A 23,460-nucleotide genomic window follows, 5' to 3' on the forward strand; every position below is an offset into this window, starting at 1 on the left:
GCGGTGCTGATATCTTTCCCACTGCCATATTACTCCACACTAGTCTCGACGTCTTTTGAGTGCTGTTTGAACTATCTTCGAAACTCATTCAATTAAAGAGTTAGTAGTTATATTTATAGCTTGAACTTTTTACTTAAACGAATATTCATAAATTAATTCAAAACAAAAACTACCAAACCTAAAGCTATTAAGTATGAAAGGTAAGTATACTGTATGTATATTATTTCACAAATTATGGTAGCACAAAGCATTTTGATGCCTGGTTGCCACATATTTAGGTTTTTTTTAATAAAAATAGTTAAAGAGATAGATACGTATTATTTTATTAGAATTATCTGTCGTAATGGGGTGCGTTTCATTTCAATTAAATAAAAATTATATAACCTAATACCGTTCACTTCAACAATGAATGTAAATAAAATCTAACAAGATTGCTTGTATAACAATAAAGTCTGGTATGAACAAATGCAGCTAATTCACTCAATACTGCAAGCTGTAAGGTACAAGCCGCCGGATTCCAATAAAACAAACAAAACGCGATCTGCAACATTGTGCATGCCGCCTAGGCTTCGCTGCCTGTATCGATCGCCGTTATATAACCCCCCGCACTTCCCCCCCGGGGAGATCTTTCAGCCATATCATTCATAGCCAGTTCCGTAGCTGTATCTACGGCCGTAGCTACTGAAAGCCTACGGAGCCCTGCCGCTACGGCGCACTAGGTACCGCGCAGGCTGCCAACTTTCAGCACCCCAGTTGTTTTCCAGACATCCCTGTGTCCGCACACTTTGAAAAACGCACCCTTTGTTTTGTTGTGACGTGTTAAATGTTGTAAGGTAAGCATTCTTTATCTATTTACCTATGAAGCTTTGTCAACAAATAACATATAATACTCGTATTCATTGAAAGAACGGCGAGCTACAGCGAAATGTGTAGAGCGACATAAGTGAAGCATACTTGGTTTATAATATTAGGCAAATCAAGCCTTTTATGCAGAAATATGGTGACCTATATTACTGACCTGACAATTTTGCAGTTGCGAAAATAAAGTCACTTACAAAATATGATGATGCGAATAAACGAAGAAATCTCTATTAGAGCTGTTCCAATGTCCACTTCATATAACTACCTACCTACATATAACTAACCAACTTCATATACCTACTATGTCACTACAATTCTTAATAAATACAACGAAGATATACTTACAGTAACTTAGAGGAAAACATCTTTCATCTCAAAGTTTTTTTTTTCAAATAGGCAAGCCAATTTTTTTAATAAGTAATTTTGTTCCGTCCGTTTGCTCGTCTGTCTGTCTGTCTGTTATTGGGCCGTATCTCATGAACCGTAATAGGTAGAGATCAGAAATTTTTAGAGTGTGTATTTCTATAGCCGCTATAATAACAACTAATAAAAATTTCAAGATGCCGCTAAAAAGTATTATTTCTTGTACGATACGGTGCTGAACCCTTTGTTTGCGAGTCTGTCTCGCACTTGACCGGTTTTGTTCGATGACAAGATAGCCCTTGACTTGACCTCACCGGGTGATAGATATTATTTGTCTATCGAATATCTATTTTCTAAACAAACAAATGGACAAACTGACTGGTGGACAATACGATTATGTGCTGAAACTTGAGATTTAGCTTGGATGATGGAAGTCCTCTCTATATCATAGATTTAAAAGAATTATCAGAAATTCCACCCGAGTAAAGCCGGGTGCGTCAGCTAATCCATACTAATATTATAAATCCGAAAGTGTGTCTGTCTATCAGCTTTCCACGGCCCAACAGTTTAACCGATTTTGATGAAATTTGATACAGAGCTAGTTTAGATCCCGGGGAAGAACTTTTACTTTTACTTTTTAACCCTGAAAATCAAAGAGTTCCCACGGGATTCTTAAAGACCCCGTTTAACTGATTTGTATGAAATTTGGTATACCTAAGAGGTAGCTTTCATCCCGGAAATTGATGAAGGCAACTTTTTATCTACTATGTTTCAGGCTGATGTAATCATTACAGGCATTATTTTGACATGGTAGTGTTTTTTTTTATTCCGTTACAATACAAGTAATTAGCCCTTGACTGTGATCTCACCTGGTAGTAATGATGCAGCCTAAGACGGAAGTGGGAACTTGGAATGGGTATGGCAGATTTGTTAAACGCGCGTATAGCCCATGGGTTATACGTTCCATACCATACCATACCTAACGTGGGTATGGGTTTACGCGGCATTGTACCGGAATGTTAAGTCGCTTGGCGGCATGGCTTTGCCGGTAGGATGGTAACTAGCCACAGCCGAAGCCTTCCACCAAACCAGACCAGAGACAGTTTAGAAATTATAAATTACCAAATTGCCCCTGCCGGGAATCGTACCCGGATCCTTCCGCTTATAAGGCCACAGCGCACACCACTGCGCCATGGAGATTGTCGTTGAAGGCAGCGCGATGAAATTAAAGTGAAGTGACGCGAAATTATCCTGTTTGCTGTAAACATCCTCGTAATAGGGTCAACTCAACATTAAGGCGTCCCTTGAGCAATGAGCAATTCGTCCGTTTCTGCGCTACTAGATATGCTTACTGACTGATATAGAAGAAGAATAAATACTTATATAAGAATAAGTACCCTTATTATAAATGCGAAAGTGTGTTTGTTTGTTGGTTTGTTGGTTTGTTGGTTTGTTGGTTTGTCCTTCAATCACGTCGCAACGGTGCAACGGATTGACGTGATTTTTTGCATGGGTATAGATAAAGACCTGTGAAATAGCGGACACTATGTATTATGCTTGAAGAAACAAACGACATGCGTGCAACGTGGATCTGGGTGTTTGTCGTGTGTGTGGTGGCCTGCGCCTCCGCTGAGCGCGGCGGGTCCCTGCGCGGAGCCCTGGAAGCCCTGCAGAGAAGACAGCGCAGCCGCCTGCGCGGGCAGGTGCCTCCGCCGGACTACGAAGCGCTTTACGAGTTCGTGCCTCCACAAACATATCCTGGTACATACACCACAATCTATTATAGAAAAAGAAAAGCTAACTGACTGACTGATCTATCAACGCTCAGCTCAAGCTCAAGTAGCTTAGACTGAAAATAGCACGGATTAGACTGAAAATTGGCATGCAGATAGCTATTATGACGTAGACATCCGCTAAGAAAGGATTTTAAAAAATTTCATCCCTAAAGGGGTAAAACAGGGGTTTGAAAATTGGTTGGTTCTTTAGTCCACGTGGATAAAGTCGCGGGCATAATTTAGTCTAATAACTTGTGTCTAGCCAACTAAGTATACTGTCTACGAATATATTGTAATTTGTAGTGGTTAATGTGTATTACATGCAAACACTGGTGTGGTACAAAGTCTGATGAGACGGAATCGATCAGGCGTAGGCCAACACGGGGGTGTAATACCCCTAACTTCCCAGCTACGGGCTGCAACTGGGAATTTCTAGCCAGAAATACCTACTCTTGCAATAATCTATGATAACTGAACAAAATCCTAGCACTCCATCAATTTCTTATTTTACATGTATTTTACATACTAAGTAATTTTTATATTTTAGAACCTGATTATGGTGAAGATGTAGAAGATATGGACGAAGAACCCTCACCACAATATATTGTAAAGTTACTGGGAAATGAAAGGCCTTCTAAAGCTTATGAGTACCAAATAATGAAGAAAAACTCAGCCTTTAATGGACCTATAATGAAGCAAGAGTCACCTTTTCGTGAGCGCAGTCAGCATTCAGATAATGATAGACTTCGTGACCTCTTCATGGATAGAAATGAAGGCGAGGAAAATAGTAATGCTTTAGACAATAAACAAGAAAATGACGCTGAATACGCACTTCTTCTAAGTCAGCTTTGGTCAAAGTATAAAAATAATAAAGATCGAACCAATGCTGATAGTGCGCCTCAAGGCGTTGTTAAGTTGTACAAAGAAAAAATTGTTAAGAAACGATATCCAAACAATTGGGGACCTATAGCATTTAAACGCAAACGTAGTTCAGATTCAGGTTTAGACAGGTCAATTTTAACTGATACGGAAGCGATTAAAAAACCTGTAGAAAATATGAATCCGATTGATCCAAACAACTCTTATGAAATACCTGAAGATGATAGAGATGAGATGCGAGAAGAATATGCTATTGCTTTCCAACCTCTCGATGATGACAGCCTTTCTGATTTAGCCGATGAAGATCAGTATGCCTATGAGTCCATTGAAAAACGATTTCCAATATCTAAACGGAGCAGTGGACCATATAATTTTAATAGTCAAAAGAAGAGATTTGTACCAGATCAAGGCCAACATGACAACTCAAAATCTTTTAGAAGCAGTGCCGGAACAGACCCAAAAATAATTAATGATTTATCAAAAATCTTTGGGGATGCGGACAGTGAAATTATAAAATCTCCTGTAAAGCGTAGTAGTGAATATGTCGAAGGTTCTCATGACACAAAACCTCCGACACTTATTATGGAAAGCCATAACCATACTCAAGATCATAACAATGGAACTCACCACAATGACCACAGCCACGAAGAGCATAGTCACAATATACATCCTCCTGTTATATCTAGCAAGGAACATGAACAGATTCATCATGATCATAACCACGACCATGACCACGACCATGACCATGATCATAATCATGATCATGATCATAGCCATGATCATAATAATCATTCTGATGATCACAAATATACTCAAGACCTCACTAACCATGATCTTGAGCATGATGCTGAAAGTGAGAAGCCAATAAAAATAAAAAAGAAATCTATTGACTGGTCTGACTATTTTGGGATTGACAAAAGGCTACAAAAATCTGTTTCCTTTGTTAATAATCTTAATGAAGATAGACTGAAAAAACAATACTTTGATACATTTAATAAGGAAGTCATATATCCCTTAAATTCATTCAGGAAACACAGTTTCGTTAAAAGAAATTTTGTGCAGGCTAAATCTAATAAGGAATCAGAACTTCAAGCAAATCAAATACTTTCCCCTGTAATTCGTGACGAAAAAAGAAGTCCCGGTTCTGATAATGAATCCAAACTGGATAATATTGACAGAAAACTAAGAAATATGGAAGGATTAATTGTTGACGAAGCATTACATTACTCAAATATTGGCGAGGAACTCGACTCAAAAGAAGAACAGGAAATGAAAGAAAAGCTACTTTCACGTTTAGCTGCAGCTTATAGTTTGGAAAAAATGCGAAAAGCCCTTAAAGATTTTAAACAAAGCCTGCAACTGCAAAAGACATCTTCAGGTTTGCATTCTTCCCCTGACCACGCTGATGCTAAAGATAAACGGGTGGCTGTTAAAAAAGAAAAGGTTATTTTGAGTAATGAAATACCTACTAACAATCATGAAAAAAATGAAGACTTTGAAGATGAGCAAGGAGCTGGACATTACTTAAATGGAAAAATTGAAGAACAGTTGTCAGAAGGATATATGGGTGGCAGTGGAAGACATCGTATTCCGGTTATGTCAACTGGTTAGTTGATTTATCATAACATGAATACGATCTTTTTACTTCTATAATTATTGTTAATTATTATAACTTGTATTTTTACAGTAAGTTCCTCGGGAGCATGCCCAGTTTTAGCAAAGATTGTTCAGCGATGCCGCGGCGTTGATCTATTGGCTGGAGATCGTGGACAACTATTTCTTCCTTTGTGCAGTCTGCATCAAATTTGTTATCTATGTGTGAGTATAAAATAGTTATTCCTTTTTTAAATCGAAAGTAGTTCAAGTAGGTAATAATAATTAATTTTTGTTTCAGGGAGAAGCCCCACCAACGACTTGCGACTTGGTATTTCTTTCTGAAGCAGATTCTACATGCGAGGGTGACATGAGTTGTCAGCGAGCAGCTCGTTCCGCGTTAATGGCACTGAGGGAACTACATGATAACCTGGCTGACGAACTAGACGGTGAATGCGAAGCAAGTCCTTGCCTCCCCGCTACATTAAAACTTAATTTAGGATGGCAAAGAGCGCTGCAGCGATAAATGATTCCAAGAAACCGCTCATTTCGAAGATACGAGCCAAGTGCAAAGATCCCGATAAAAATACCAAAATGGAAAAGAAGCCCAACAAATGAGTTTCAAAGCTCAATTGTTAAAAACTTCTCTTTTAAGATTCTAACGAATAAAACATTATCATTATCATGATAATTTTAGACATTTTAATAGTTCTATTTTTTCTTATTGTCAATAATTCCTAGAGTTCAATATAAAACATTTTATTTCGATCTACCCATGTGTGCTTAACCAGCCATAGGCGCATATGGGTAAACTTTTCTAATGTAACTAATATCCGTCTAATGTATACTTAGCTTTTTGCTATTGATATTTAATTAATATTACTTATGCAAAATTCAAATGCTTTAATTGTTAGGTAAGTGTTCTTCAGTATCGTTTGAATAATCGTTTGCTTATTACATTTTATATTGCTATTCAGATAGTTTACATTTATTATTATAAACGTTAGATATACCTATTGAGTCGGGAAAATGTGAAAGGATTTCTTGGATAAGTAGGAAATGTTTATGAGTGTTTGGAAAAGTATCTCTATCGTTGTTAAATATTTACTAACATTATATACAATGTTTCTTTAAGTGTGTCGACGTTAATTAAGTATTTTATGAACTAATATTAATTATATAATAAACGTATGAATATAAACTTTAAAAATCTTATATGTAATAAAATATAGAAATATTTATAAGAAATAAAAGAGAAAAAAAAATTATAATAAATACGTTAAAACAAATTTTAACTGAGCGTACTAAGTAACGGAAATTTCGAGTAAATTTTACATGGTTTATTTATATACATGTCTATTGTCGTTATAATATTATATGTATTCTGTTTTATGGCGGTGTATTTCTTCTGCTTTTGGAGTGTCGATAAGGAGGTGGAAAACCATGCCAGGCGTATTTGTGACACTTTCTAATGAAAACCATTAATGGTTAACAAGAACAAGGCGTTGGTATATTTATTGCAAGCAAAGATAATTATAAGAAAAAAATCATAATAACATCAGATCAAATGTTAAAGCTATTATTACTAAGCCATAATTTCTAGTAGTGAGCATCTTGTGAACCCTTATTGGTGTATGAAAAGAATATTGGATGCTGTAAAGCACAATTAGCATTAGTGCACTACTCTAGGCTATACTAGGACAATAAAAAATCGCTTTCCCAAAACTTTTAGTCTAAATCCTAGGCCCCGAATAAGGCAAGACCTGAAAGGACAAGGCTTTCGAGAATTTCGGATATTTACAGTTCCTTTCAGTAAATAGCAGGAAAAGCTATCTATTTCCTATGTCTTCCGAGCAAAATATGGCACGGTTGTTGAATAAACATAACTTGACATACCTTAGACGCCAGCTCATGAACGAAATCAAATTTATACTTATTATTGTACCTAATTAAAATGTTACCCGTAGTAACTTTTAACGAGTCATTTTAATAGATATGAAGATTTGAAATTTTGCCAGTGAAAATATAACTTGAATGTTATCACTTTATTCGTAAAATGTTCAAGTTCATGATTACACATTAATATAAATGGTTTTCAACTGGTTTTGTTTTATTTTCTGATGCTGAATCGTTTCGCCCCAAGACCGAGCCGTCATCGGTCGGTTGTGCCACGTTTGGCTATATGTCCCCATTCTTCCCTAACAGCTAACCTTCAGCTAAAGAAGAATAGTTTTAAGGTAAGCATGATAGCTGAATGAAATAAGGGAGTATTGATAACAGCTAAACCGCATCAAAAAATTATGAGTAATACAAAAAATATTTAGGATATCTTCTAGATAAGGAATAATGAAAACTGCACTATATCAACACACAATACCAACACGTCTATATTACATAGCAAAACATGTAGGTACGTCAGTGATAACTGATAATAAAAGGATTTATCTTTTGATAAGAAGCCGGGTGACCGATTGAATCGTGTCTATAACACAGTATGACAATGTACTAATAACAAAGAACATCCTAATTAAACAAATTTCACAAAGATTGATTAGTGTTAATAGCTGGTAGTTAATTATGGCTAACAGGACTGAAAATGAAAGTGATAGAGGACTAGACAATCATGCAGCAACAGAAGGTAGTGTTACTTTCCAATAAAATAATAATGTTCTGACTATTTCATTACCAGTAGTAAAAAGTTAGAAAAGTGTTATCACAAGATATTTCCAATGTTACGAAACTAAAAGCGTAACTAATACTCATAGTGATTGTTTCTTACATAATTTTGTTAACAAAAGACATATTTAACACCAAATCATTAGAATTAGACTTTAGTTTATAAATCTATATCTGTACTATTATATAAAGAGGTAATGTCGTTAAGTTTGTTTGTAGGGGGTAATCTTTGGAACTACTGAACCGATTTTAAAAATTCTTTCACCAGTAGAAAGCTACATTATTCCTGAGTGACATAAGCTATACGGGATCTTTAAAAACCTAAATCTACGCGGGGATCAGCTAGTGAGTTTATAAATACACACTCATCTAGAACATTATCGGCCCTTCATTACAAATTATCAGCTGACTCCATAATTAAAAGAACGAAGAGCATCTAAATGAATGAAGGTAATCTGTACATATAAAAGGAATCTGACCGACTGACTGACTGATCTATCAACGCACAGCTCAAACTACTGGACGGATCGGGCTGAAATTTGCAGGCATGCAGATAGCTATTATGACGTAGAAATCCGCTTCGAACGGATTTTTGAAAATTCAACCCCTAAGGAGGTAAAAGAGGCGTTTGAAATTTGTGTAGTCCAGGTGAATGAAGTCGCGAGCATAAGCTAGTATACTTATATAAAAGGAAAAGCTGACTAACTGACTGACTGACTGACTGATCTATCAACGCACAGCTCAAACTACTGGACGGATCGGGCTGAAATTTGCAGGCATGCAGATAGCTATTATGACGTAGAAATCCGCTTCGAACGGATTTTTGAAAATTCAACCCCTAAGGAGGAAAAAGAGGCGTTTGAAATTTTTGTAGTCCACGTGAATGAAGTCGCGAGCATAAGCTAGTATACTTATATAAAAGGAAAAGCTGACTGACTGAATGACTGACTGACTGATCTATCAACGCACAGCTCAAACTACTGGACGGATCGGGCTGAAATTTGGCGTGCAGGTAGCTATTATGACGTAGACATCCGCTAAGAAAGGGTTTTCGAAAATTCAACCCCTAAAGGGGTAGAAGAGGGTTTTGAAATTTTCGTAGTCCACGCGGACAAAGTCACGAGCATAAGCTGGTATAAGATAAGATTGAATTTTAATTTCACTTTTGATTAAATTTTATAGACGATGGATCAACGGTAAGACCTGCCTTAGTAATCAACATACAACCGCAATCGCAAGGTAAGATACCTACCAAATTTTTGGTAAAAAGAAGAAGCTTACTTTTAGTATAGGATCCCGCTATAGAAAGACCTTCACCGAGCTGGTTAATGGATGAAACGTATTTTATATCCAATTTAATATGTCAATAAATATATTGCAGTTGCCTAAAAAATTTCAGTCCAGGGTGATTAATTAATAATTTAAAAAAAAATTTAATCTTGTCTGTCTGTCTGTCAAGAAACCTACAGGGTACTTCCCGTTGATCTAGATGAATCATGAAATTTGGCAGTTGGGTGGATCTTGTAGCTGGCATTAGGGGAAAAATCAGAAAACCGTGAATTTGTGGTTATATCACACAAAAAAAATTTAATTGTGGTCATAAACTAATAATTAGTATTTGCAATTTTCTAAGTAAGATAACTATATCAAGTGGGGTATCATATGAAAGGTCTTCACCTGTGTATTCTAAAACAGATTTTTATTTATTTTTATGTATCATAGTTTTTGAATTATCCTACAAAATGTCGAAAAAATACAACTGTAGTACGGAACCCTCATTGCGCGAGCCTGACTCGCACTTTTTTTTAAGAATATTAGCCATGTTAAACGACTAATATTCCCCCTTCCTCTCCAACTAAGCGCCAAGCTTGTGCTAGGAGTAGGTACGACAATATTGCAACGGGCAGGGTTTGAACCGTCCGTCGACCTTTTTCGGTTTTCACTCCACTCCTGTACCTGTTGAGCTATTGAGGCTTTTTAATTAAATTTTTCTACAGAAATTAATCGAGCTGAGCTCCCAGTGTCCACAACAGACTGGCAATCCAACACTACGAGGGGACAATTCATCCCTATGCATGGTTTGGACTTCCTCATCGGTGTTTCAAGTTTACAGATCCAACAAACTGTAGAACTTATTGAGCGTTAGTATTAGCTACTTTCTCCTTACGATCAGTGGCGGATTTGCCCTAAGGCCTGGTCTAGGGCGGCCAGATATTAGAGGCGGCCAATAGTGATAAAAAATTCACGGATTTTATGATAAAAGTTGGCAATAAAGTAAATTCATTACAGTCTATAATTATGATGAGTGCTGAGAAAGGAGCGGCTGGCACCTACTTACTACATTGGCTAGGGCGGCCAAGACTGCAAATCCGCCCCTGCTTACGATCATCATTAGTTAAGCATTCACTGGATTGGACATAAGTGCTTAAGTATGTCTTTTTAAGGTAGGAAGAGATCGCTATTTAGCGATAAGACCGCCTTTTTTTACCTACTTTTTAAGATATCTTTTTTGTAACCTGTCATTTTGGTTTTTGTGGTGCAATAAAGAATATACCTACATACGCCAACGGTTCCGCTGTTTGTCCTTTCGTATCCAATTAAGTAGTGCCAGAAACTTTTCTGATCTCTAAGTAGGCACTTAGATGGAGCAGAGACAACAGGAAAGTATCTGCAAGTACAGTACGCGGCAGAAAATAATGTACATCGACTTTTAGAAAGAGATAGCAGTTTTGTAGAGCATTGTCTCTGTCGTTGAGACCGAAAAAAAAACATTGGCATGAGTGACAAAGTCAACGCTCTACAAAGCTGAAATCTCATTCTAATGTAGGTACGTTCAATGTACATTATTTTCTGCCACGTACTGTAGAATGTAGGCGACCTAAATTCTAATTGCAAGACACGCCGGTCTCCACTCGAAGACGTTTTGCCTCCACAGCTTCTTCGATAGACGTGATCTTTAAAGTTTAACGACCAACGTAGGTACAGTATATTATTTAGTATGAAATCTAAAGGACTTTAATATTATTACATTTCAGTCACTGCCACAATAGAATCAGAAAATCGCTACATAGTGAAGATCCCACAAGGCGAAGCTCTGTATATAGCCAGTGAAGTTTCGACGCCGGCACAGCGATGCCTGTGTGGCACTGGTCGGGGATTCGTGATGCACCTTCATGATAATACGAGGCAAGAAGCGTTGGTAATGCACAGGAGGCTGGCTGCAGCGTCGTGTTGGTTTCCTTGTAGGTTACAGGTAATGTTTACAAGAAATATTAACACCCAAGGGAATATGTTAGGAGTACTGATGAGATTGAGAACTCATATTTAGTCAGTTCTCTCCAATGTGTGCCCTGGATAAACATCCACGTTTAGGTGACATAATGTAATCCTATTGTTATTGCTAATGACGGCCTCAAGTGGAAAGACACCAGTTACTATTGAATGCACTATAGGTACTTATGACGGCGAAGATGCTTTTACTTTAAAAATGTATTGAAGATCAGATCAGACACAAGCAAGACGTGAAAAAATACTTCATTATGCTTGTTCTGTAATAAGTAATTAGGAATCCTAGTTAAAAGATCACAAACACTAGAAAAAACCCTATTTACTTAAACAAAAATTAATTAGTATATTTTATGGTTAATTAACCAGGATTCCTAATTACTTATTACAGAACAAGCATTATGAAGAATTTTTGCATGTCTTGCTTGTGTCTGATTTGATCTTCAATACATTTTTAAAGTAAAAGCATTTTCACCGTCATAAGTATATTGCATTCAATATTAACTGGCGTCTTTCCACTTGAGGCCGTCATTAGCAATAACAATAGGATTACATTCGACATGTCACGTAAACAATAGGGGTAATAAACCAAACACTCATAGAGCCCATTAATTTTTAAAGGAGCCGGTTCAACCTTATATGTTTTGTTGCAAACCAACTAGTGTTGATACTTTTGAATTCACCCGCCACGACTTAACTGTTATTGCTAATGACGGTCTCAAGTGGAAACACGCCATTTAATATTGAATGCACTATACTTATAAGCACTACCTTACCATTTTTCAACCTGTAGGTATCCGAATATTTAGTCGCTCTTTAACTTTATACGATTCTCGCTCGGAGATTAATATGAAGATCATCAGTGACGTCACCTTCATATTAATCTCTGTCGTGTCCCAGGTTACGATATTTTTATCCTTTTTGTATCTAATCAGGAAATGAAAGTGATCACACCTCCGGGAGACTACATCGGGAGGATACAGCAGCAGTGGACCTGGGTGGTCCCATTCTACTTGGTGCGTGATGTGAATGATACCGTGGTGTATGTGCTGGAAGGACCCATCAGCTGGAAGCGTAGTTTGCAACTCTCGGAATTTAAGGTAAACAACATCCACAGTGCGGTATTAAGTACTGCTGCTGTGCACTGTGCAGTGTACAGTGTTATGTTTTTTTTTACAATACCAATAACAATTTGCCTAATTTTGTAGTTTTAGTGATTTAGTATTTTTCAAACCTAATTCAAAATGATAACGTGCAAAACTCGGGTCATTGCTCCGCCTACGACGTAGTATTGACTCCGTGTGGCCTACTTACGCAACGCTCGTTGACCTCTAGCGTCGGTCAGATGTTTTATTTATAAAATTATATATTATAATAAGTAAATTAAATTTATCGTAAACTTTTACAAATTATAGGATTTTTTTATTTTATTTTTCGCGTTTTTGTGGTATCATATCAGTAATCAATCATCAGCAGGTACTATCATCTGTCTTCGTTTTTGCCAGTGTTCTGGTACAGACTTGCCTTGTATGCCTTCCGACAGCTAGTCTAAGCTTTATTACATTACAGATGTCTAAATCATTATTACATTACAGAGCATAACCTGGTCATTCTCATAATTATACGGTGGTTTCCCATGATCATTCCTATAGCCTACAGATAACTAGTCTAACCTTGGACTAATGACATCCAAGACACAGGTTATCTAGTTAGGAGTCAGATCCACCACCCACCCAAATGGCCAAGTTGTAAAGAGATAAACAAAATTTTAAAAAAATGTCTTTTAAGCATTAATATGTGCAAATTACAGATCTTGACTGGTGACTCTCTCCGTCAAGTCGGTAAAATCTGCCACGGCTGGGACCGCGAGCTGGTCAGCTTCACCACCAATATCAGCTATCCAGCTCACGCTGTTCAACCAAAGCATAAAGCCTTAATTTTGGCGGCTGCATTTCTTTTAGTAAGTATCGTGTGGCCTTTTTCCTGCTGTGACGTTTTAGGGTTCCGTATCTCCTAAGAAAAAAAGGAAGCCTTATAGGATCACTTCGCTATTTGTCTGTGGTGTCTGTCAACACCCGTCAAGGAAATATAAACCTATAGGGTACTTCCTGGTGAACTAAAATCATAAAGGCAGATAGGAATGTCTTATAGCAAGAGTAAAGGAAAAAATCCGAAAATCGTGAATCTGTGGTTACATCTAAAAAAACGTGTTATTTCGTGTACGATGGTATAGATAGAACCCTTCGTGTGCGAGTCCTACTCGCACTTGACTGGATTTTTTAAAAATGACCTAAAAATTTAGAAAGTAGTGTATTAACAACTAACAGATCTTTTATCGCAAATAATGAACCGTCCTATTGCGGCCTAAGATGACAATGCGCCTACATTTTTCTTACTAGTATTATCGGATGTTTTAATCTAAAAATAGAAAATTCCATAAAATCTATCATAAGTATTAAAATTTAGATTTAATTATTAAAAACCATTTCAACCATCAACTTTCAGGAATATACATATTTTGAAAGAGCCAAAACCAGTTGTTGGCGATGCAACTGCTGTTAGCGGCAACCAGCTAAAGAAGCAACAAGAAAGATTACCTACTTACTTGCTATGACCAAGGGCGAAAGATAAGCGAAATGGAAAGCGCCTGATGCAGTGAATAATCTGGTTTTGAAGAGTGACTTGTTTAGTTAAACTTTTTTCTAAATAATTTTTTGAACTGACTTTTTTTGTATAATCGTAAATTTTATATTTTAATAAAGTGTGTTTTATAATTAAATAAATGCAATCGTTTTTGTTGATACTATTTTATCAAAATGCTTTAAAAAAGTTTCAAAATCATCTTTAAGTTTTGGCATTTACACGCATTCATAATTTTTTGACATTTAGGTTTAGCAAGGGTTTAGCACTTTGATTTGTAAATACAAAAAATAGTAATAGTTTTTGAAATTGATTTACTAAACTTGGACAAAGAAAAATAAATTTAAATTAAGTAGGTACTTACCTAAAGTTGATAAATTCCGACTAAAAATGCCTGAAACGACTAAACTGTGTTCGTCACCCGCGACTCGTAAAGATAAAATTTGGGAATATCAACAATATTACTTGGGAGAAAAAGATGAAGAAAACAGGAAATGTGGGGTGGGACAAAATCACTGGACTGGAGCGCAGGTACAAAATCTACTCGACCCGTATTTGTTAAAAATGTGCATGCGATAAGCGGCTGGCCTTCTAACATCAATGGATAAGACAAAAGGTCATACTCATCATATTTTGTTTGAAGCATATAGGTAGTTAGGAACAACAAGCTTATTTTGGTATAATCCACTAAACTAGACTAGACTAGTATGAAATAAAGTGCAGCATACGTTATGCGAAACCGGCCCTCCGGCTACTGCACATGCAGGAAAAGCAACAAACCAAGCAAGAAATTCGCACCACTACCACGCCACACCATTCAACCCCTCAAAACGCACAGTGTAGCACCTTTCATTCCAACACCAGAGCATCGCCAGGAGATAATTATTATTGTCTTCGCAATCAATAATGCACAATTCAATTTACAATAAATTCAATTTACTGTAAGTTTAATCCATACTAATATTATAAATGCGAAAGTGTGTCTGTCTGTCTGCCTGTTTAACCGATTTTGATGAAATTTGGTACAGGGTTAACTAACATCCCGGAGAAGGACATAGGTAAGCTATTTTTTATCCCTAAATTATCCCTGTATTTTTAAAACTCTAAAGTTATATTATATGCTGGTCATTATATGAATGTTTTACTTTTAACATAAAATATACGATTACTTATATTGCATAGAAAAATAGATGATGGTTTTAGGTTTAGGTTTTTAAAAATCCCGTGGGAACTCTTTGATTTTCCGTGATGAAAAGTAGCCTATGTCCTTTCCCGGGATGCAAGTTATCTATATAAAATCGGTTGAATGGATAGAAGGCTAGCAGACAGACATGTCTGTCTGTCTGCTAGCCTTTCACGGCACGGCTTTCACGGCGGTTGTTGACAGACAGACAGACACACTTTCGCATGTATAATATTAGTATGGATATTATGGATATTATGGATGATACATTTTTCAGTCATTAGAGTCGTACACTGGCCATTTCACCCGGAACACGATGCACGGGATTGGCGACTACCGCTGGCGTCATCGCGGCCTTGACAACTCTTTTGTTACCTACGAGGGACACTTCTACTGCAACAGAATGCATGGCTACGGGACTATGTCGTACCCTGATGGAAGGACGTTTAGCGTAATGATCTAACCAATCCACTCTATCTTTATCTTTGACTAGCGAACCGCCCCGGCTTCGCACGGGTAGCTTATTACAAATTTCATAGGAACCTCTAATTTATTTGAAAATAAAATATAACTTATGTCACTCAGGAATAATGTAGCTTTCTACTGGTGAATTTTCAAAAATCTTTAGTGGATGTCTACGTCATAATAGCTATTTGCATGCCAAATTTCAGCCCGATCCGCCCAGGAGTTTGAGCTGTGCGTTGATAGATCAGTCAGTCAGTCAGTCAGTCAGTCTTTGCTTTTATATATTTAGATAATGCTTGGCTAACTTTCCATCCTGATCTTAGTGATCAAGCAGAAATATCAGATCAGCGACCCCAGGACGAGCGCAGCGAGGGTCACGTAAGAAAGACACACGGTGCATTCTTCTCAGAGTTTTCCTAATACGCTAAGGGTGGCTATTGAAGAAATCTTACTGGTTGAGATGTAGCGTGGACCAGCAGAAAAAAGGGATTTATAGGCGGCTCTTTTCAGGGTTTATTCTTTAATAACTTGCGATTTGGCCCAGGAGTACAGTCTCACGCTGACGTCCACGAGGATGTTGGTTTGTGGCGTGGATGTCAACTAGTGAGGTTGGCATGGCGACCAGAAGGTCCAAGTATAACGCCGGATTTTGTGAATTCAAGCACAGGACGAACAATGGTTGAATCGCATAGGATTATTTTGTCAACAGAAGTGGAAACAGTTAGTATGATGGTTGCTACATGTGAATCTGGATAAAATAGAATTTAGCATAGAAAACGTAGGTCTCTTGTAGGGACTTCCACACGCCACGGTCTTGCGCCGCCTAAATCCAGCGGCACCCTGCGACTCGTCTGATGTCGTCCATCCACCTAGTGGGGGGGTCTTCCAACGCTGCGTCTTCCGGTGCGAGGTCGCTATTCCTGCAGCACCTTGGGACCCCAACGTCTATCGATTTTACGAACTATGTTACCTGCCCATTGCCACTTCAGTTTGCAACCCGTTGAGCTATGTCAGTTACTCTAGTTCTCCTACAGATCTCCTCATTTCTGATTTGATCACGTAGAGAAACTCCAAGCATAGCTCTCTCCATCGTCCGCTGAGTGACTCTAAGCTTTCTTATGAGGCCCATAGTTAGAGAACATGTCTGGGATCCATATGTCATCACTGGCAACACACCAGTAGAAAACGTAAGTAATAATAATTTACAGATAGGTGAGACAAACAAAGCTATAGAGCTCCTTAAACAATGTGGTGCAGACCCGCGCGTAGCAGTGCAGACATGGAGCAAAGTCTACCCCAAAAATTGTACAGACCTTGCAAGCCCTTTATGCTATACCGAATCTTTCGATCGCGACTATTACAATGGAAAGATGCATACTTTAAAAGAAGTGGATGTCATCCCAGAAAAAGTACAGGTTTTTTTAAAGGTGTATTATGTACATGGTCTTGTTATTTGGGATGGACGATCTCAAACATATCGCGAGACCTCACAATATACCCAGCAGTGTCAGTGTCAGCGTCATTCTGTAGGTATCTAAAAAGAAGATACAAATTCTAAGCTATATATATAAAAGGCTACTATTTTTTAAGGCTGTAGCCATTAGATACATAATATAAATAATTGTAATCGTTTGTAATGAAATTTAGGTAGTCTATCAAAGTCCCAGAAAATGAAAAAGTATTATATTAAAAAGTATTATAAAATACTAGCTTATGCTCGCGACTTCGTCCGCGTGGACTACACAAATTTCAAACCCCTTTTTCACCCCCTTAGGAGTTGAATTTTCAAAAATCTTTTCTTAGCGGATGCCTACGCTACGTCATAATAGCTATCTGCATGCCAAATTTCAGCCCGATCCGTCCAGTAGTTTGAGTTGTGCGTTGATAGATCAGTCAGTCAGTCAGTCAGTCACCTTTTCCTTTTATATATTTAGATTTAGAAAGTGAATACGTTAATCCTACTATTATTATAAATGTGGATAAGTGTGGATGTTTCGATGTTTGGATGTTTATTAGTCAATCACGCAAAAACGGCTGAACGGATTTGGATGAAAGGAATGGAGATAGATTATACCCTGGATTAACACATAAGCTACTTTTATCCCGGAAAATCAAAGAGTTCCCACGGGATTTTTAAAAACCTAATTCCACGCGGACGAAGTCGCGAGCATCAGCTCGCGGGTTCAAAATAATTAGTAAATGCCTAGGATAACGAGGTTGATGAGGACGCTTCAGAAAACATTGGTGCAAATTATGGCAGCTTTTACGCTTGGAATAATAACAATATGATAATTAACATGATGAAGCACAGTTACAAGCACGACAGACAGCGGAGAAGAACGACAATAGATTTGAAACGCACTTTGTCTGGACCTAGGAGACAGTTTAAACCACCCGGCGAGCACGAAATCGATTGTAGGTTAGGAATATCAGATTATAATGGAAAATTTTGAGAATCTAGAAAGATTGTTTGATAGTTATTCTTGGTGTTTTCCGGTAATCAAAATCCAATTCTAAATCTAATTAGTGGATATACTTAAGAAAATTTTGAGAATCAAGAAAGTTTGCTTGTTAGCAAAGTCCAGTTCTAAATCTTAATGGATAACTTATAGAATAAACTTCGAAGACTTTTATCGGCATATCTGTAAAAGTTTTGATTCCTAAGCTAAACTTACGCCTTAGGAGGTCTATAGTCGACGGATTTTAAACGGAGTCGTCGAGTTATATGTCTGTTTCGCTCGACGACTTAGTTTAAAATGAGTGGACTATAATTATGAAGCTCTCACAAAATCAGTATTTATGAAATGGTAAATCTAAGTTGATCATTTTGAAGAGGCTTGTTAAGCTATGATAACATTTTTTAGGTTTTTTTTCAGGACCTTACTTATGGCCGCTTATTTGGATCGAGCCGAGGATGTTGCTCAGTTGGTTAACGAAAGAAATGTTCATCCAGATATATCTGATGTTCAAGGAAATTCAGCCATTATGTATGCCACAGTAAGTGTTGATTTGACTGTAGATAAAGGTATTATTTTTATTTAGACTCATAATATTTACTTTCCTTCTTTGCCAAACGTTAGTTTACTCTATTGTCCATTCATCGTAACTTGACGCGTGAGTAATATGACCACGTCTCCGAGTTCCGCCGTAAGCTCGAAAGTGGCTCCCGATTTGTCTTCGCAGGAATACTCACATTCTTCATCTTCTTTACTGTATACTGTTCAATCCCACTCCTATTTATCTCAAAGAACGATTTGATTACCCTTATCTTTTCTTCACTTTCTATTTTCAAAACTAAACTGAAACTATTTTATTTATAATTTGATTTGTTTATTTATTTATTTTCTATCTATATCATATCTGAATGAAACAATAAGGCACTGCCGCCTCGCGCAGCGCAGCGCAATCCGTTTGGAGCTTTAATTCCCTTCACCTTGTTGAAGAGCGACCACGTGGATGTGTGCCCTTAGGTTGATTTTGTACCTGTAACTAAACTATAGTCTATACCTCACTACGCATTCTTGCACATCAATGTTAAAAATAGCATTAACACCCTGTGTTGCTAAATTCTAGGTTGGAGATCAACCAGATATTATACACTTCCTGGTGGAAGCTGGTGCAAATGTGGACTCTTACAACGACAACTGCTGTTCTCCTCTTGGGGTGGCTTTAATGCGATATATTTGTGCAGAGAATGATATACCACCCAGCGAAATGCTACAAGGTTTAATACCGCCTTCTTTGGTTCAAGCACCAGGTATTTTATTAATGCTTCATGAAAGACTTTAAATAAGCGTGCTTCACTTTAGGCTGTTTCATCGATTATCGCTTAGATGCAATTGGAGTTACTTAGCGCTATGTGATCAATAGCTAAATTTTCACCCAGTTAAATATAAAAATTTGATCCAAATTCTACTCTACTACCCTCAACTTGATCTTTAGCTAGCCTGAAGTTACAGCTACATTTTCTTTAAAATTGTTGTAATAATGTATGTACCTAATTGAGGAAACATTTCTGTTTAGCACCCGTAGAACCCATAGTACTTGAGTGGAATATTACACGTGAGCAGCTTTCTAATACAAGGTTTAGTGCATTAACCAGGAGTCCAAGTAAAAGCGCCCGAAGTTCTAAGAAAATCAAGTCTTTATTATCGGTTAGAGATCCACCAGGATCTAAAAAAAAAACTGAAATAGCACAACCTACAGTTCTTGATCCCGTTTATGAATCACACGGGTCAATTTCTAAAGAGAAGTCACTTTATAATAATATAAATCAAGAATATTGTATAAGAACGACTGATACTTTTACGCCTTTAAATGGCTATGGAACTAGAAGCCCTGTACCGTATATTTTTAATGTAACGGACATGGTTAAAGAAACTGAACTTGACACTGAAGATGATCAAAAGAAACCACCCGAAAAGCCTTTAAAAAAGTTATCATCGAAAACATTAAAAAATATAAGAAAAATAAGCAAAGAAATTTTATGGCAACATTCTGATAAGGAAGAAATTTCAATAAGTAGTGCCGAGAAAATCAAAGCAAATAAGTCAGTACCAACACATATTTGATAAAACTCATAAAACATCAGCATCACGCGGCATTCACTATGCAAGGCCCACCCTCCCATTACGACATACTCACGTGCATCACAAAAACAAGTACTTTATACGCACGCAACAAGACAAGACATCCAAGACCAAGAAGTGTTCTACACACGTTACACTCCGACACCAGAGTATCCTCAGGAAATGTTGATTCTACAAAATTCATTATTGTACTATACAAAATCCACGTGATATCTCATATCACCCAGTGGATGTAGCAGATTATACAGTCTTCCATGGTTTCTTGGTTCTATGTCATCCTTGTTGGTTGTTGTCTATCATTGCCGCAAAACACCTACTTCTATCGATTTTAATATTATGCTTCTATACTTACCTAGCGCTATTTAAATATTTATGCTAAAATATTCTAATACTCGTATTGCATCACAGGTTATCAAAAATTATGTGTACCAATCTACAATTATTATCGGACGGTGCTGATCCAAAATTGGTTCGATGGCCACAACCAGCTATTTTGATGGCTGTTATGTCTAACTCTCCTGATTTGATACGACATTTAGTGCGCTGTGGGGCAAACATCAACGAAAATTACCAGCAGGTTAGAGAAAAAGTTTAAAGCGTGATAGGCAAAATTGCTGGACTGTGCTGAACCACATTATCTTACAAAAAAAAACTTCACATCAAAATTTGAGATCTAATTAAAAGGAACTTCAGGTCTATTCTTTAATTTCGTAGGGTATCGATGAACGAACTACGTTAACTATTGAAATAAGATTTAGTGACTTATCGGAGAGCGTTTTTGAGACGGTAGAGTGTAGGTATCAGAACAGAAACGCTCTCTTTTCTAGCAGTAGGTACGGCACCTATGTCTTAGGAAACTAGAGCTAAACCAATGACTGATTTTGCTGCTACTAAAGACTAGTGGAATGCACTAAATTGTCCCATAATCCAATCTCCTTTTTATCTCGACTTTTTAAACATGAATTTCATGAATCTATTCATTTTGAAGGTACTTTATTACACTCCTTTGGACATAGCTGTTTCTCGTACACTTACTCAAGATAATTTAGAAATGGTGACAGTGTTGTTAGAGTGTGGTGCAGATGCACAGCACAGGCTGGTTTATGGACAAGACCCTAAAGACCCAACAGGTGAACAAATACCTGGACCTACACTTTTAGACGTTGTTTTAGCGAAAAAGACTGTAAACGACGTCGAAGAAGACGTGAGTGATCTCTTTGTATTCTAACTTTCAAGGAATCCCGAACTATGAACTAAATTTGCTCATTGTTTTGAATTTTATGAAATGCTGATTGCAGATCCGTCATCAACTACTGGAATTATTGCTTGAATATAATTGCAATCCTACAATGCAGTTCAAAGGTCGTGCTGCTATAGATGTGGCTATGAGCAAAGGCAACGAAGTTCTGAATATTTTTATCAAAAACCCAAAAACTGACTTGAATGCTGTTATTAATAAATCTTATCAAAGTATTCTCGTGAAAATGTTCAGTTTTCCTTATTTTAAGACCATTACTAGTGCGAAGCGATTGCAATGGGTAAAGTAAAAACTTTAATTGTTTAAAATTCTGCTATTTTTATCGCTTCATCTTATAGATACAGATTCCAGAAATTGTTGCTATACCTACCTATTTTTCGTTTCAGTTAACAGATTTGTTATTGTTTGGAGCTGATCCGCTGTTAAAATGTCAAAATCGTGATGACGAATACCAAAACATTTTTGTTTTCGCCAAAAATACTTTACTTGAAATGGATCAGAGCTCCCGCCCCAAAACTGTTAACCCTCCTGGTAAGCACTACTTAGCCAATAACAATTTTAATTTCAAGACATCCATCCATTAATTCATTCGTTTTTAAATAAGCATTAAGGTATATTTTATTCTAGTGAAGCCATCCGAATCTAAAGTAGGTAAAAAAGCAGAGAAATTGAAAAAAGATGAGAAGGCTTCTACCAAACAACTAGGAAAAAATGCTGATGTTGAAGATTATAGACAAGCGGTTGACCTTGTGACTGATTGTGCAAGGCTTATCTATACTAGATGGTTGCAAGCCAAGCTCATGAAAGAACTTGTTGTTACTATTGATAAGTAAGTTTCACTAGTAAAAACGCTGTTTGTACTTAGATTAAAATTAAACAGATCTTCTAACTTAGATCTAAAATATTATTATTTATTTAGATCTAAAATCTAAAAATATTTCACTTTAGAACTTAGGTAGATGATCTAAGTTCTGAAGTGAAATATTTTTGTTAGATTTTTAGTGAAAGTTATCTGACAAAAGAATAGAATATAAGTAGAAGATAAGAATTTTGTCAGATAACATCAACCTTGAAAGATGACATTAAATAATTATTAAGCATTTCTTCGGTGAAGAGAATAGTCATCTCAAATGGTAGTAAAGGCCGGTGACACTGAGGCTCAAAATGACTAGATGACGAAGGCGTCGAAAGGACCGGGTGTTGTAACTTAACTTATAATGCTTTTTGAGGACTATAATGTTCAGCTGTGTACGTCGCGTCGATAGGCTCACATGAGGATGACGATGAAAATATGAATCGTCTATTTTCGCCCGCTGGAACCAATCTGAAAGCAAACTATCTATATCTCCCAAGCTCCAAAATTGTTTAAGTAGTCTTTAAAGACTTTACAGATTGGGTTTTCCCTTTCAGATACAAACATAGACATTGGCACATGATACTGAAGTCGTATGAAGGAAAACGAAGCACAGGACTATGGCTTTCTCCTCAACGCTGTCTCGAAATATGGGACATTTTATCTGGTACCAGGAAAAAGATATACAAAGATCAACGTGTCCTTACCCATTTGCTAAGCATAATTATATTTTTGTCGTGCCAGAACTATGGTCGGCTTACCAGTAATGGGATTCCTGATACGAACCTCACTGCGTCACTAAAAGACTCCATAGAAGCTGATGTTGGGCGAATTTTACGTCAGCATAAAGCTGATATAAAAATAAAAGCAGAGCTTCCTTGGAAACTGTCCTATGTACAGCCGGAATTGATTAAAGACGTAAGTATTTGTCGAGAGAAAGCAAGTTTAGACGTAAGTATTTGTCGAAAGAAAGCAAGTTTAGGGGCATGTGGTCTAGTAATTGTATTATAGTAGCGCACATCAATCTTGATGATGGTAAC

The 23,460-nt window shown here is 37.1% G+C and overlaps 2 protein-coding genes across 2 annotated transcripts; both read left to right on the plus strand.

The window, feature by feature from the left end:
* The first annotated feature begins 670 nt into the window (after nucleotides 1-670).
* LOC117988516 (uncharacterized) lies at nucleotides 671-14,215 on the plus strand. The gene is made up of 12 exons (XM_034975667.2): nucleotides 671-833; nucleotides 2,788-2,985; nucleotides 3,547-5,484; nucleotides 5,566-5,696; nucleotides 5,773-5,994; nucleotides 8,043-8,109; nucleotides 9,330-9,386; nucleotides 10,145-10,288; nucleotides 11,183-11,400; nucleotides 12,368-12,532; nucleotides 13,243-13,392; nucleotides 13,938-14,215. Exons 2-12 carry the CDS (start codon nucleotides 2,799-2,801, stop codon nucleotides 13,992-13,994), a joined length of 3,336 nt encoding a protein of 1,111 aa, XP_034831558.2. The 5' UTR covers nucleotides 671-833; nucleotides 2,788-2,798; the 3' UTR covers nucleotides 13,995-14,215.
* Nucleotides 14,216-14,430: 215 nt separating this feature from the next.
* LOC117992591 (ankyrin repeat and MYND domain-containing protein 1-like) lies at nucleotides 14,431-22,400 on the plus strand. Its single transcript, XM_034980319.1, has 13 exons — nucleotides 14,431-14,603; nucleotides 15,533-15,706; nucleotides 16,231-16,440; nucleotides 16,929-17,135; nucleotides 17,928-18,139; nucleotides 18,597-18,717; nucleotides 19,294-19,477; nucleotides 19,744-20,269; nucleotides 20,718-20,886; nucleotides 21,298-21,513; nucleotides 21,608-21,847; nucleotides 21,954-22,098; nucleotides 22,195-22,400. Exons 1-13 carry the CDS (start codon nucleotides 14,463-14,465, stop codon nucleotides 22,398-22,400), a joined length of 2,751 nt encoding a protein of 916 aa, XP_034836210.1. The 5' UTR covers nucleotides 14,431-14,462.
* The last annotated feature ends 1,060 nt before the right edge of the window (nucleotides 22,401-23,460 follow it).

Source organism: Maniola hyperantus, chromosome 2 (assembly GCF_902806685.2).
Source record: "Maniola hyperantus chromosome 2, iAphHyp1.2, whole genome shotgun sequence".
Classification (NCBI taxonomy): Eukaryota; Metazoa; Arthropoda; class Insecta; order Lepidoptera; family Nymphalidae; genus Maniola; species Maniola hyperantus.

What these genes read in the sequence shown, in the direction of transcription:
- LOC117992591 (XM_034980319.1), top strand. Translation starts at nt 14,463, where the DNA reads ATGCCTGAAACGACTAAACTGTGTTCGTCACCCGCGACTCGTAAAGAT. An exon ending in TCATCCCAGAAAAAGTACAG is followed by an intron (nt 17,136 to 17,927) that starts GTTTTTTTAAAG and finishes GTAAATGCCTAG; the next exon opens with GATAACGAGGTTGATGAGGA. An exon ending in GAGCACGAAATCGATTGTAG is followed by an intron (nt 18,140 to 18,596) that starts GTTAGGAATATC and finishes GTTTTTTTTCAG; the next exon opens with GACCTTACTTATGGCCGCTT.
- LOC117988516 (XM_034975667.2), top strand. Translation starts at nt 2,799, where the DNA reads ATGCGTGCAACGTGGATCTGGGTGTTTGTCGTGTGTGTGGTGGCCTGC. An exon ending in CAATCATGCAGCAACAGAAG is followed by an intron (nt 8,110 to 9,329) that starts GTAGTGTTACTT and finishes TAAATTTTATAG; the next exon opens with ACGATGGATCAACGGTAAGA. An exon ending in TGGCGGCTGCATTTCTTTTA is followed by an intron (nt 13,393 to 13,937) that starts GTAAGTATCGTG and finishes ATCAACTTTCAG; the next exon opens with GAATATACATATTTTGAAAG.